This window comes from Nesoenas mayeri (assembly GCF_963082525.1).
Source record: "Nesoenas mayeri genome assembly, chromosome: 2".
NCBI lineage: Eukaryota > Metazoa > Chordata > Aves > Columbiformes > Columbidae > Nesoenas > Nesoenas mayeri.
This window is the reverse complement of record NC_137543.1, coordinates 45,469,758-45,484,037: the sequence shown is the minus strand read 5'-3', so window position 1 is coordinate 45,484,037 and position 14,280 is coordinate 45,469,758. Positions and strand designations below refer to the sequence as shown.

Sequence of the window (14,280 nt, the reverse complement as noted above, 5' to 3'; positions counted from 1 at the left end):
GCAGTATGTATTAAACAGTTTTTGGGGAATGAAAATTCATTTTAGGCAAATTTCACATGGTTGTTAAGCTTCGCTTCTTAAGGTTAATCTCCGTGGAGCTAGTCCAGCAACATCATGAATAAGAAGCACTGAAATATTTGAAGTAGAATATGCATTTGTTTTACTTATGGATTCAGTGTTACACAAATCATAGCTTATTAAAATAGCTATAGAATCTGTGAGTAATTGTTTGTATGGGAGTGGAGTACATAACCCAGTGATACGAAAGTCCCACAGGAGCTTTCATACACAGAAGGACTATGGTATATAGGAGTGCTGAGAATGTGGAGGCAGTCAAATGATAACTGTTTGAATGTAACAGATAAATTTTCCTAAAAGGACAGCATTCACATGTAAATAGCCGTTCTGTTGAAAACCTTGTTATGCAGAATGGCGTTAATTATATTTTACTGAATTATTGTTTGGAGTCCACACCGCTCCTTGCCCATATTAATGTTTTGAAGTTATGCAAGATGTAGGCTTTGAATCATGATCTAAACCCACTGTTTTCAGTCCACACGTTCATATTGTGCCAGTTGTCAGACTCAAGGATGCATAAGGAGTGTTTTCTTATTTTTTCCTTTAATATATACTTCTGTCTGCAGAAGTTTGGCTCTCCAATGTACATTTTTAATCCTTGATCCCCAAGTGAGAAATGAGTTTCACAGCAACGATGATGCTGTAGTTCTACCTTGACTCTTCAGCAGCTCTATTTTTAATAGGATGAGTTGTTTTTTTTCCACTATCACCTTAGGCACCCCCTCCTTTAATTGTTCCTGAAGTGCTATACAGTGTGGACCTGGTGGTGCTGGGGAAGGAGATGAACATGAGTCAGCAGTGCGCTCTTACAGGGAAGAAGGCCAACCCCATGCTGGGCTGCATTAGCAGGCGTGGAGCCAGCAGCTCCGGGGAAGCGATTTTTTTTTCCCCCTCTGGTGCTTCTGAGACTGCATCTCACATACTGTTTCTGAATTTGGCCTCTCCAGTTTCAGAAAGACGGTGACATATTGAAGTGAGTAGCAGGGAGGGCCACCAGAATGGTCAGGGGGCTGCAGCAAGTGTGTGCGGTGGGTTTGGTCAGCTGGAGAAGACAGCTCAGGAGAGGGGAAGATCCCACTGCAGTCTTTAGCTGTCAAATGGGGGGGGCATGTAGAGAAGATGAAGCCAGGTTCTTCTCTGAGGTGCACGGGAAGAGGTTGAGAGGCAATGCCAGTCAGCGGCTGCAACAGTAGAAAGGGCTTTAGATACTGGGAGAAAAACTTCACAGCGGGGATAGTCAAACAGTAGAAGAGGTTCCCTGGAAAGGCTGTGGAATATCTATCCGTGGAGACTTGAAACTCAGCTGGATGAGACCATTGTCAGCCTTCTCTTGCTGGCTTTGCTGTGAACAGGAGGTTGGAGCAGATATCTCTGGAGTTCCCTGCCTACCCAAGTGACTTTATGATCCTATTCTGTAACTGTAATAGGCATAAACAGCCCTTGAGTTCAAAACACAGCGCACAACATGATTTAATCAGGCACATTAAAAGTGAAAGGAATATCACATAGCAACAAATTTAGCACTACCACCAAGGTAAATCGCCCTATCATCAAAGTTTCAAATGAAAAAGAAAAATGTGTGTATGCAGTCTCAGTTCAACTGCATCAGTTTCAACTGTTTTCTAGCTTAATTCTTGCGAAAGCTGTCTTGCTGCTGCAGTGTATTAATTACTTGATATTATATTCTCTAAATCACTAGGAGCAACTTCTGCACTTTCGTACCCAGGGATGACCAAAAGTTCCTACACACACAGTAGAGCAAAGGGATACTTTTGCAATGTCATAAAATTTGTACTTTGCAATTAGACATTATCTTGAAATTAAAAGCTGATAAATTGCTCCCTGTGCTTTTAATGATTTACATATTTTTTTCATGAAGAAAATATTAAGATTATTGATAAGTTTAATCTGCAAAAAATGTTTAACTATGACCGTGACTCTTAAACTGTGTCAGATGTGTGCTTAGTTTGATGTGCTTTTACAGGGAGTGGTGCAGAACTGTTGTGTTGAATAACCTACAGCAACACTGAGAGTGCTGAAGAAACTAAATATTGACATTGCCGCACAGGTTATTACCTTCTTTACTGCACTTATGTGTAGTCAAAGGTAATTCAAGCAATAAACCTTTTTTTTTTTTCCACATTTATTGTGGGAGTTGAACTTGGTAGTGTCACCATTGGCCAGCTGGAAGCAATACACTTTAGGAATTGACCTGAAGATATTCCATGAAAGGAGGCTAAATCCTATTAAACAGGACATCTATGCTTCTCTTAGCTTAAGGTACAAGGCTTTACTGGGGTTCATAGAAAAAGACTTGTAATTGCCAGTAATTCTGTTCTTACAATGACAGTTGCATCAAAGGACTAAATACCATCTAAAGAACATTATTTGGGAAAACAAGGCTTTGGGGATTTCCCCACTTAGCTAAGCAGGAGATTTTAAAAGTTAAATCTAAAAGAAGACACTGACTTCACAGACCTTCAAAGACCAATAGGGTTGAACAAACAAACAAACAATCAAAAAACCCAACAAAAAACAGTTTTGGGGAAGCTTTACTTGGTGCTGCTAGTCTCAGCAATTGCATTGGTAGTGCAACAATGGTAAAATAAGTTTGTGGCTACTGGCACACAGCGAGAATAATACATTACATAAATCACAGATGGTTGAGCTAGCATGTTCATAAAGAGCAATTTACTCCATGAAGGATTAGTGAATTTTAGTTTTAGTTGCTCCAAAACTAATTTAGCAGTTAAGCAATTGCACTTAGAAGTTCAGCCCTATTCTAGATAGTCCTTGGTAGGATTAATTCTTAAGTGCAAGTCATTTGCTGTTAATATCTTGAGTACCAGAATAATTTCGGAGTGTCTCCTTCTCTATTATAGTATTAACTCGTGAGAATGAAGGGAGAGGTCAAGCTACTTTGGTATCCAAACCCAAAATTAAGCATTGTGGCTGGTAGTATTAACACTTGAAATCTTTATAATATTAGTAATGAACTGTAAAGAGTTTGCACAAGCCAAAGGCAGGGCTATTTATTTGAGCCTGTTTCAACAAACTCGGAGATGTCAAAACTCTGAGATTTTTTGTATTATTACTTTTGGTCTAGCTTTCTTCACCAGTGGTGGGGGGAGAAGTGGGAGAAAGGTTGAATGCAGAGCCTAGGAAAAGGCCGTATAGTGTGTTGTATAGTGGTCTGCAGAGGCAGCTCTGGCAGGGGATCTACACATGGTTCTGGTCGCAGCCGTCTGCTGGAGAGCTTGGCCCTAGAAACCTGCCCACTGAGTGTCCTGCATACCCAGCAGAAAGCCCAACACTCGTCCTTTGAAACCCAAATGGCAGCAGAGCTGTGGCAGCAGTGGAACCCTGGACAACCATGCCAGAGCTTAATATTTTGCGTTACAAAAATACACGGCCATGTTTTAGAGAGTGATGCACCCCTAAAAGCAGCCAGCACTGTTGCCTGTTGCTTCATCTGTTGTCACATGCTTGTTTACAACTGCAGGGTAAAGATGGCTTAAAATAAATGTCGTCTTATACCCCTGCTCAGTGTCGTCACCTTCCTGCTGCGATGGCTTGCTGAGGGACAGAGCGGGGCTGGCTGCCAGCTCTGTCCTGCAGGCTCTGCTCCAGCACCTTTGCCCGTGGCTCCTGAAATGGCTGCACTGGTTGCACGAGCAGTTGCAGTGCTATTTCTTGTCCTTTCTCAGATGTCACATCAAATGCCTTCAAAATGCCTGCTCAGAAGGTGACTTTCAAAAGGCCTCACTTTCTGCAGTAATGGAGTTGGACTCAATCATCCTTGTGGGTCCCTTCCAGCTTGGGATATTCTGTGATTTTGACATGTGTATATTAAGGTTAGAATAAATGTTGCAGTGCATAAATCAGCGTGTATCTGCATTTGTTTTTAAAGTGAAAGAAAGAAAAGTTGATGCATGACAAAATCCTTGTGCTCTGTATACTATTACATCATTTGCCAGTAGAAAAGGTATATTGAAGTCCCTCTTTTAGCTAGTGCCAGAACTTTCCCATGGGAGTGCTCTCAGGGTTAACTTTGCATGCCTTGGACAACCAGACTTTAACAAGTGTACTGCAGTCTCCTGTTAGGAAACATCAACTATGTGTTAGGAGACAGCCATCGCATGTTCCCGTGTTTAATCCTCCTGTTTTCCCTTCTTCCCAGCCTTGTCCTCCTCTGCAACCCATGGATGCACAGTGCCTGTCTCCTGCTGAGTCACTGCCTCGCTCCCTGGGCTCTGGGCGGGGGTGTGAGGCACTTGGAGGCTGCTCAGGCCCCCCCTCAGGAGGGCTGTATAGTATTACAAAATCTAATTTGCCATTATGTTATGGTTGGAGTAAATCAGCACGTTACTTTAGCCTTTCACCTCCGAATGTATACATGTCAGGGGGGGAGGAGGAGGGTAGCAGAGCCCTGGATAGGTCAAAACTAAATTCATTTGTTGACTTCATCTGACTCTAGCTAGTTGGCTCTGGTCCCTGCTGAAACTCCCAAGCCTTGTCCATGGCATTTTCTGGACTTAAAAGGCGGAAATGGCAGGAGTCGGGAGCAGCGGGCTGCCTGCCCTGCCAAAGCTGCTGCTGGGCTGCAGCGCGGCTGCTGTGCCGCTGGGTTACGCCTCTGACGTAGTGCCTCGGGTGCCCGGCAGCGCTGTTTTTTCTTAATCAGGGTTTCTGATTATTTTTATCCCTTTCTAATCAGGGGCAGATGTTTCCCTGGTGTAGATGCAGATGACTGCTCAGGTGTGTGGGTGTATCTGCATCATTTTGCCTGGGAGTTCACGTGCTGCACTCAGGTGGGGCAGTGGCTTTGGGGACAAGCTCTCCTCAGCTGCTGTCTTCATTTTTTAGTAAGTCCGTGTTTGCTAAAGCACTTGGGAATCTACTCTCTGAAAATATGACTACTCATCCATCATCTAGTGGGAGCAAAAAGATTGGAGGTCCCCATGTTGTTCGCAGAACCCAGGCCAGGAACTGAGGCTTTTCTCTCAAGGCATCCTCTCTCCACCATGATGAGTATACTTAGCACTGCTGTTCCTTTGCATTACAGAACTTTTTTAAACCTCTTAGAAATCCTTCAACGATATCTGCATGTATGCTTAGTAATCTGTTATTTTCCATATGACAAAAAAATAATAACAAAAGGAGAATTAAAGCTCCCATGTTTGTCTTGGTGAATTGAGACTTTGTTTCACAGAAGATTACATGTTGGTTTATTCATCAGCTTTTTCAAGTTACAAAATGCTCATAGATCCTCTTCTGTTGTCCAAAATGTAGGTGTTTCTAATTGACTTGGGTTTACTGTATAAGTCTGGGAATTATTTTTCTCTGAGTCAACATTTTTCCCCCACACACAATCCTTGTCTGTTGTGACACGTAGTTACCCAGGTCTATTGTGAAAATTTTACAGGTTGAATGTGTTCCTTCGGGGCATCAGAATAGCAATTGAGGCTTAAGATCTTGGAGTGGAAAGCCTTGGCTGAGGGGGTGGGTAATAACTGCAAGTAAAAGCAGTTTATTTTTTTAATATCACAGCCTTGCCACACTTACGTTTCTCTCATTCTGCCCACTTCAAAGGTTTTTGTGGTTCTCCATTAAAAAAATGCCTTCTTAATTTGTAGTCATATTCATTTTATACTGAAATTTGTGTGTCCTTTCCCTGTGTTAACGAGTGCTCGTTCAGCACCAAGCATTGCTATTGCTTTTTTCCATGGAGGTGCAGTTTGAGGGTGCCGTGCACTGCTGTGGTTCACTCCTAACCAGAGTGAATACACCTTTGTGGAAATGGTGGCGGCCAAAGAGTCTGAATTGCTTCCATTTTGTATAAGTTGTTGATGTCTGCCTTTCTTGAACCTCTGTCCTTTGTCAAGAATGTATTTTTATTTAGTTGAGGTTTGTTTGCTCATAGAAATGGATAAGCAGCCTTTCAGAATATGCAGCTTCTTTCAGCCTCAATTAAGGTATCATGTGGTTAAGTGCTAATATCGCATCGTACTTTTGGAGGCAAAGGTGAACCCTGAAGGAGAAAATAAAAAGTGTTAGTATTGCTGTGGAGACCTGACATTATGTATTATGTTGCCATACAGTTTCAGTGGCAGCAGGAGGAATGAAGGAATGAGAAGGTAGTCGGAGAAATAAAAAATCTTACGCTATGCAAATATGACTGCCAGATTAAAAAAAAAAAAAGATAATAAATAAAAAAATCAAATTCAAGCGACTTAGTGAGTGTGGCTTGTCCTCCTCAGGTGCCCTAAAACATTCCAAGCCCTAAATCACTTTATTGGAATTTGTAACTGTTCTTCTGATTTGAATGATCATAGCTGGGTAGTGAATAAACTTAAAACTATTTTGTAAAAAGTATCCAATAGACAGTGTAATACATTGGTAGTTATTGGGCCATCTCAGAGGTTTTGGCTCAAACTCTGTATATTGTTTGAATATTTTTGATTGTGTTTTTTTCAGATTTGGGGGAACTGAATGTTTGGAAAAGAACCAGTATTTTTCTGCCTCACATTTGTTTTTTAATTTTTCTGAAGCTGTATGTACCACAAAACAGCGCTACCACCAGTCTTTATAAGAGTTACTCAGATTTGCGTCTAAACCAGTCCTTGAGACCCATCATAAAGGTTTATGTAGGTCAGAACATCCCAGTGTTGGCATGCAGCCTCTGATTTAAAAGAACACAACTTAAAACATGCCCTAATCCAAAGTAAATCTCTAGCACTCTAACCTCGCTTGCATTTAAACAGGGAACTGCAATGAGAACAACAGAAAATACGCTGTTTGCAGTGTTAAATGGTAATCCTGCAATATTCAAGCGATCAAACTGTACATGGATTGCCTCAGTATAGTCTAGACTCTGTAGCATGCTTTGCAAATCATTTTAGGCCTTCAAGTCAGATCCATTTTGGGAAGTTTAAATGGCATTCAGAAGTGAGATATGTGAATAATAGAAGATTTTTAACATTTCAGGGCCATTTAGTAACATGAGAACAGTGCACGAGAGATTTGACATTCATAATTTTGGAAGGTGTGAATTTCTTCTCATATTACAACCAGAAGGATTCTTTTCTCCTTTTCTTCTTTTTTCTGTGCCAATATCTCATTGTCATTAATCTTGAACTGTTTGAGTTTCTGACTCAAGGTAGAGCCTTTATTTTGTTTGCTGCAAATACCGCCTCGGTTGCAGTGTTCTGATGTGAGGGCTCTGGCTGCGGCCATTGAATTTGCTGTGGGAGTACAGCAGAAGTCAAAAGGGAGAGTAAATGCAGTCTTGTCAGAACTGTGCTGGAGATTTTTGTGTTGTTTTTCTGTCCTGGGGACTCCTTTTGGTAAAGACAGCCTCAAGTATAACTGGTCTCTAATGGCTATGGTGAAGGCTGTATACAGTGAATGGTAAAGAAGCAGGCAAGGTCCAGCTGCACATCACCTGCCATTTCAGGATGATATGAAAGGATTAATTTTCCTTCTACAGGGATGTGGCCACTGGGGCTGGCAAGTTTCTCCCTTCAGGGATTTTTGTTTTTCTGTAGCTTTCATCTAGAAAGCCTTCCCAACAGGAGCTACAGCAGTCTCACTCAGCTACATCTCAGCCTTTCTGCTGTATCTTCCGCTTCAGTAATTTTTGATGTGAGATCTTTTGTTTTACTGGCAGTATCTATCCTGATGCAATCAGGTGCCAGCTTCCAGAAGGCTCCTCTTTGTATTGTCACACAGGCTTTCTACTGGGTTTAAAAACTTAACATCCTACCGTACCTAATTGTACAAATCAGGAAGGCCTTGCAGGTTCAGAGGTGATGGCATGTGTGATGAGTTCTTACACTGCAGATAGATTAATTGCTGTAATCCTTCCAGTCTTGCCATTATTACTGGTTTGGCATAATACAGCGTCTGCTGTCAACAACTGTTAGTTTCTCCCTGGAAAAACAAATATGCCTCTTGCAAAACTGTCCTTAAACACAGCTGGTTAACACCTTGTAACAGCTGCAGTTATCTGTAGCAAGAGCACTGGAAAGTGCCTAATAGCTGAACATTTGATGCTGCATGTAATGCCTTAAAAAATTAATACTCCTTTGAGTGCAGTGTTTACCATTAGACATGCTGAGCCAGTATATTTCTGATTGGGGAAACTACTTAAGCATGATTTTCAGCACCTAACTAGTCCTCTGAACTCAGGTCTGTGGTGCTTAACTGTGCACGTGTGAAGTGTTTTTCTAAAATAGCCTGGACTAATATGTGAAGATTCTCCTATGGCTTGTTTGTATTTACTGGCAATTTGAATTTCAGTTTCTTTTAAGTAAAACAAGGCAGAGGCCTTTGTGGTTTGGCCATACTGTAACAGCCAGCGGTTTTTAACCTCCATCTGTGTGCTCTCAAGTGGGAAATGTGATGTGCTACCTTCAATCTGCTTTTACTTGCTGCAGAACTGCCAGGCAACTCTTTATAAGGTGGAAACTTAAATATCTCAGCGAGGTAGATGCTCTTTTTTCAGTCTTACGTAAGCCTTATCACAGCCTTATGCTTGAGAGCCTTCAGCCTAACCAAAGGAAAGCCTAACAAGTCAAAAATGGAAATAATGTTATTGGGACATAGAAGTAAGTTGTTAGCTACTTGGCTATTCACAGAATACAGCCTGTAAGTCTCCACCTGCCCAGCCGTTCTCTTGCATCACATTACAGATGTTTATTAATATGTGCTTTGAATCTAGATCGTGTTTTTCAAAGCAGTTCAGCACGTGGGGAACTGAGTCATGGAGCAAACCTTGGCCCAGCTGTGGATGTGGAGCACAGGGGTTCTTGCCTGTCACCAAGCATGGTGGCTGTCCTACCTATGTCTGGCTCTTCTTTTTAATTCTCTTTCCTATCTTGCTCTCTCTTTTTTTTTTTCTTTTTCTTTTTTCTCAAGGTCTGTCTGTGTGGCAAACAGGATATGTGTACATCTGAGCACTAAATTAGAACGTGCTTACTATAAAGGAAACCTTTCTCAGCTGACATTAAGACATTGCCATTGGGGGGGTGAGACAGAAGCAGCAAAGACATGGTGAACTCTTATGAGAAAAGAGGCTGTGAAAGATTCAGACATGTTAACGAGTCACTGAGAATAAATGGCAATGGCATGATTTTGATTGTTGTGTTTTGGGGTTTTTTTAACAGAAATTCTGATGCATTTTGCATACGTTTGTTTAAAATTGTATTGATATACCCTTGTGCTTTTATGTGTGTACAAATGTGAAGCTATTGTCTCTAACAAATAGCCTGAACTTTCATTTGACTCGTAGGCCATAATTCATTTGCAGACACAGCATAAGTTATATTACAGACATCCTTAAGGGTATTGTTGTAAAACTCAAGGTTGTTCATTTACTCACAGTTTCCTGAAGTAGAATTCTCCATCCCATGAACTGCAGCAAAGAGGTTGTTTGCTCTCCTGTCATCTTGTAGAAGGATAGGTATTTGTCTTTACAGTTCCTTTTGGAAGAGAATGATGAGGGAATTTCTGCTTCCTTCCTGTATGTGGATTTTCTTGATCTTTTTAACAGAGTAGAATTGCTGCTTTCACTACTGGTAGCTGATGGTTGTTCTGAGCTCTGCCTGGCCTCCAGAGAACAATCAGATTTGGATGAAGTAGTGGCAATTGCAAATCAGAGTAGCTTTATTTCAAATGTTAACATCTAAATTTCTTTAGCTTCTTTAGGAGTGAGTGGACCGCTCCATATTGATCTCTTGATTTAATATTAAACTCACTATTCTGCATCTTAAGAGACTATTCAAGTCACTATTAAGCTGTTGCTTGAACTGATCTTACAAACAATACTGAAGATGTTAGTTTAATAGTGACAGTATCTTTCTGTTACTTCTTAGCTATATAAAAAGGCTAGAAATAATAAAGTAAAAGCCATGCTAACAGTGACAGTTTAAACTTCAGATGCCATGAGTAACAAAGGTGTTGTTTGTCTTTGTGCTGTGCTCAGTCCCTTCCTGATGCTGAAACTGAGATTACATGGTTAGTCATTACGTTGTGTGGTTTCAAGAGTAAATGGGCACTCCCTGTTTCTAAAACTTTGTTCCTAGCGCCCGGTTCAATCCAAGCACTTTGCGTGTGCCAATAAAACGACCTTTGCGAACTGTTACAGTGAATACAGTGCTATGTTCATACAATTAACTGTGCTGTTTGGGAGCTGGCGGGAAGAACTGAACAGGCTGAGGACAGGCTCATTTCTTCCGTACTTTGGAGATACCCATACAGAAGTGGGTAGAGGGGCAGCCTGGGTCTGAATGAATTGCTGGCAGTAATAGCCTGACTATTGGAGCATGAAGTTTTGAACTTTCTTGAGCTTACTTTCCCTTACTAGTCTGTCTGTTAGTTTGTGGGTTTTTTTGTTTTTTGGGGGTTTTTTTTGCCTTTTTTTTTAGTGTGTCTTTTTTTTTCTTTTTTTCTTCTCATCAAGCAAATTTGGGGATTTTATATTTTGGATCTTAATGTCAGTAGATCAAAGAATCACAGAATCATTTCACTTGGAAGAGACCCTCAGGATCATTGAGTCCAACCATAACCTAACCTAACTCTAGCACCAAGCCATGTCCCTCATCCAAATGCCTTTTAAACACCTCCAGGGATGGTGACTCCACCACTGCCCAATTTGAATGGTCTTCTGTTGCTTGTGAAATTTGTTTTATAGTAGATGACCTGTTTTATGAACTTTGTCACCTTGTGTTTTAAACACATTCCTTACTGTACGTACTTACACAGTGATACGTTACTGTGTCAAGTTGCTAGTGGGTTTCTTACAATTTTTATCTGGGTTGCTCCAGGATGCCTGAAAAATGGATGGAGTTAACCTGGAGTCTTTGTGTTCTCTGCAGAGTTGTCTATCAAGCTTCAAACAGTTACATTTTTTGCAAATTTTCAATGGAAATAATCCATGCAGACTTCAGATCCCGCTGGAGAGATCCTACTCTCTTTCATTGAGGAAGAAGGTTGAGGTCCAAGGCTGAGGTGGCAGGGCTGGCACCAGTTAAGTTTAGCTACAAGGTGTCACTAGACACAAAGGAGTGCAGTCCCCACCAAACCCTTTCTTTCCAAGAATAACAGTGCAGCTTTGACTGTTTGATCATTTCTGTAACACCTCATACTTGGATTGTTACTAGTGGACCTCCTGAAGTCTTGGGAACATTATTTATACTTTTCATGAGTTATCTTGACTCTGCTCTTTGAAACTATTGATGAGATGAACTTGAATATGGTCGCGTTTAATCTTGACAATGTCTTGCAATAGAAACCTGTAACTACTGTAGAATAATGGGGAATACAATCGAGTAGTTTGCGTTTCCAGTCTATGCATTTAGAGACTGGATGGTAAAAGCTCCTATGAATGAGACCTGCTTGCAGGAAAGGACCGTAGCTAACTTGAAGGATCTATTTAGGTTGATGTGGCTGTGAAAACTTCCAGCAGAGTGCCATTTTCCAAGGTCTTGGTGAAACATTATCTGAACGCAGTCTGAAACAGTGTGGCTGCATCCAAGGAGGACTGCTTACATGACCAGCAAGCGAGCTCTGACTTTATAAGAGACTCAGAAGATCGATTTGTTTAATCTAGCCTACCTCGGCACTGGGACAGACTCTTGAGTGCTGTCCCTAATGCAATATGGAATCAGCTCTGGGGAAGAAAAAGCCATTAGAGCTGGAAGGTAATGTTGGCAGAAGAACAAATGGGTTTAAGCTGAGAGGAAATGTTCTTAATGATTTAGAGGACTTTGCAGCAGCTTTCCAAGCAGACGGTTGGGAGTGCAACTCTCAGTTACTTTCAGGATAGAGGTTGCTAGATTGATAAAAAGGATTGTCTGCTATTCACTCTGTGACTGTTAGGAACTGAATTAATGATCCAAAAGGCCCCCATCCCAGTAAGAAATTGGTATTTAAGTAGAACAGCTACATCTTCTAGAAGTTATCTGAAAATTAAATACTGGTTTAGGCAGTCTGCTCAACATGCCGTGGCAAAAAGCTGAGGGATAGACGTCAGATCACTGTATTTGTACAGCACTGTGTAATGAAATCCCAGGTCTCTGATGCTGTCTGTTTATCTTTAGGCTATGTCTGATTCTTTTTTTCCCTGCCTTATTAGCATTAAGTGGAATGCTGTATGTTTATGTGTTCTTTAAGTTCACAATATAAGCCACAGAAACGTGTTCATAGATTCCAACAGGACACTGAGGAGGCCATGTATCATCAAGGAAGAAAAATTAAGCCTCCTTTCTCAACAAATAAGAGAAGGTTGTGTAGTGATGCAGCATTTCCTTATTTTTTTTTTTTTTAAACAAGAAATGTAAATTCATTGTATCCAGAAAATAATTATCAAAATGTCAATAATACTTTTTTTCCTTTTGTTTTTTTTTTTTTTCCTAGTTGGGGAATGGCGGTCAACGTGTACTCTACCTCTATAACCCAAGAGACTATGAGCAGACATGACATCATCGCATGGGTTAATGATATATTAGCTTTAAACTACACAAAAGTCGAACAACTCTGTTCAGGTAAGAAAGCATGGTATGCTCTACAAATGTTTATTTTAAAACCACTCTAGAAGTCTGATTTGTTGAAAACAGATAACTTTCGCATAAAACAGTTACTCTGGGAAGAGAGGTGTACGTGCAAAGGAAACGTTTTTGCGTTCATGTTAATCAAGGGAAGATAAGGTACCTCGAGAAAGCACAACAAATGTAGAAGTGAATGTGATGAATGTAGCAGAAGATACATAGGCGTAATAAAACGGCTGACTAAGCAAGAAAATAATAGCATAAGCTTTTGTATTTTAAAGCTAGCGGGGTGGTATCTTTTTAAATGGAGAGTGGACATAGCTAGGAAAGAGACAAGTAGAAAACCAACACCCTGGGTAAACAAAATTCTCCAGCACGTTTTCCTTCCTGGTAAGGGTCCTGAAATCCCAGCTGGTGTTTGCAGGAAAAGAGCACAAGTGTGACTGTGGAAAAAAAGCATGGATTTGAGGAAATGAGCCTTTAGCTGCTGTGAGGGCTTTAGGAGTTTGTCTAGAAAATCTGTCTGTTTCTCTTTAAATGAAACTGAGCTCTTGTTGTAAGTAATGTTGGTAATGAGCCCTGAAAAAAATTGTAGAAGTTTGAATATTTTGGACGTTTTGTTTAATCAGAGTGGCAACTACAAGATAAGTGTTAAACAACGGTCTGTAACTAGATGATGACTACAATGACACAAACTAAGGTTGATGTTTCACTGAGAATACAGATGCCCCTGGGGAGTGATTCTTTCTGATTTCCTACTGTGATTTTTAAATTTGAAGATGTTTGTGTTGGAGGAGTTCTAACTTTGATTGCTACTTCCAGACAACTGCCATGCTGGGAATATCTTACTTATGAAGACAGTGCTCTAAGTACATAGAACTGAAACCACATTACCACATTTCAGCTATTTACTGGTCCAGCTGAAATGCATAAATGGGGTCTTATGAATATATTTGAATTTACCTAGCATTCTGGATAATTTTTCTTTCTCAGAAATGTTCCATGAAAGGTACAGAAAATCCTTTGAGGATGGCAACCTCATAGCCTGCTCTTCAAAATTTAAAAAACAAATCTCAGCTGCATACACAGGCTTACATTCTTGCAGGCTTGCACAATGACTATAAAATTGACATTGAAAAAGTGCAGGTTAAAGTGCATGTAAGTAACTGATATAAACTAAATAACTAAAGACATAGAACATGGGAAATAACCTTCTTAACAGTCATAAACTTGAAATAGAAAATTTATATTTAGCTGTTGTTATATTTACATGTCCGGAAGTTAGACTACATATTTTCTTTTGGTGAATTGTACATTAAAAAAATACTCAAGTCGGGGGATATGTGTGCACATGTGTGTAAATATGGGGGTAGCTATATATATACACATGCACTTTTAAGGACATAGAAAGATAGAAGAAAATAGGCATTTTCATCCCAAAATACTCAATGTTTGCCATTGTTTGAAAGAGGAAACACACTACACAAGTTATTGACTTGTTCCTGCATAGTTATTTATATGCTCATAAACAGTTGAAAGGAAGCTTTTGAAGTGAATTCTCTGTCAAGTTAAATGTGTGTGGGCTTAGGAAAAAAAACAACATACACACACAAAAAGTTTCCCAAAATAGGGGAGAGGTGTGAGCTCAGGAAAT

At 40.4% G+C, this 14,280-nt stretch overlaps 1 protein-coding gene across 4 annotated transcripts in view; it reads left to right on the top strand.

Moving 5' to 3' along the window:
* Nucleotides 1-14,280, top strand: part of MAPRE2 (microtubule associated protein RP/EB family member 2) — a 95,165-nt gene that overhangs the window by 42,386 nt on the left and 38,499 nt on the right. For 3 of the 4 annotated variants that reach the window (XM_080340455.1, XM_080340454.1, XM_080340453.1), the window contains one exon: nt 12,496-12,623. The exons of the other annotated variant lie outside the window; for it this stretch is intronic. In XM_080340455.1, the coding sequence (XP_080196581.1) occupies nt 12,503-12,623 (121 nt within the window). In that variant the 5' untranslated portion in view covers nt 12,496-12,502. The remainder of the gene's footprint in view (nt 1-12,495; nt 12,624-14,280) is intronic. 4 annotated transcript variants of the gene reach the window in all.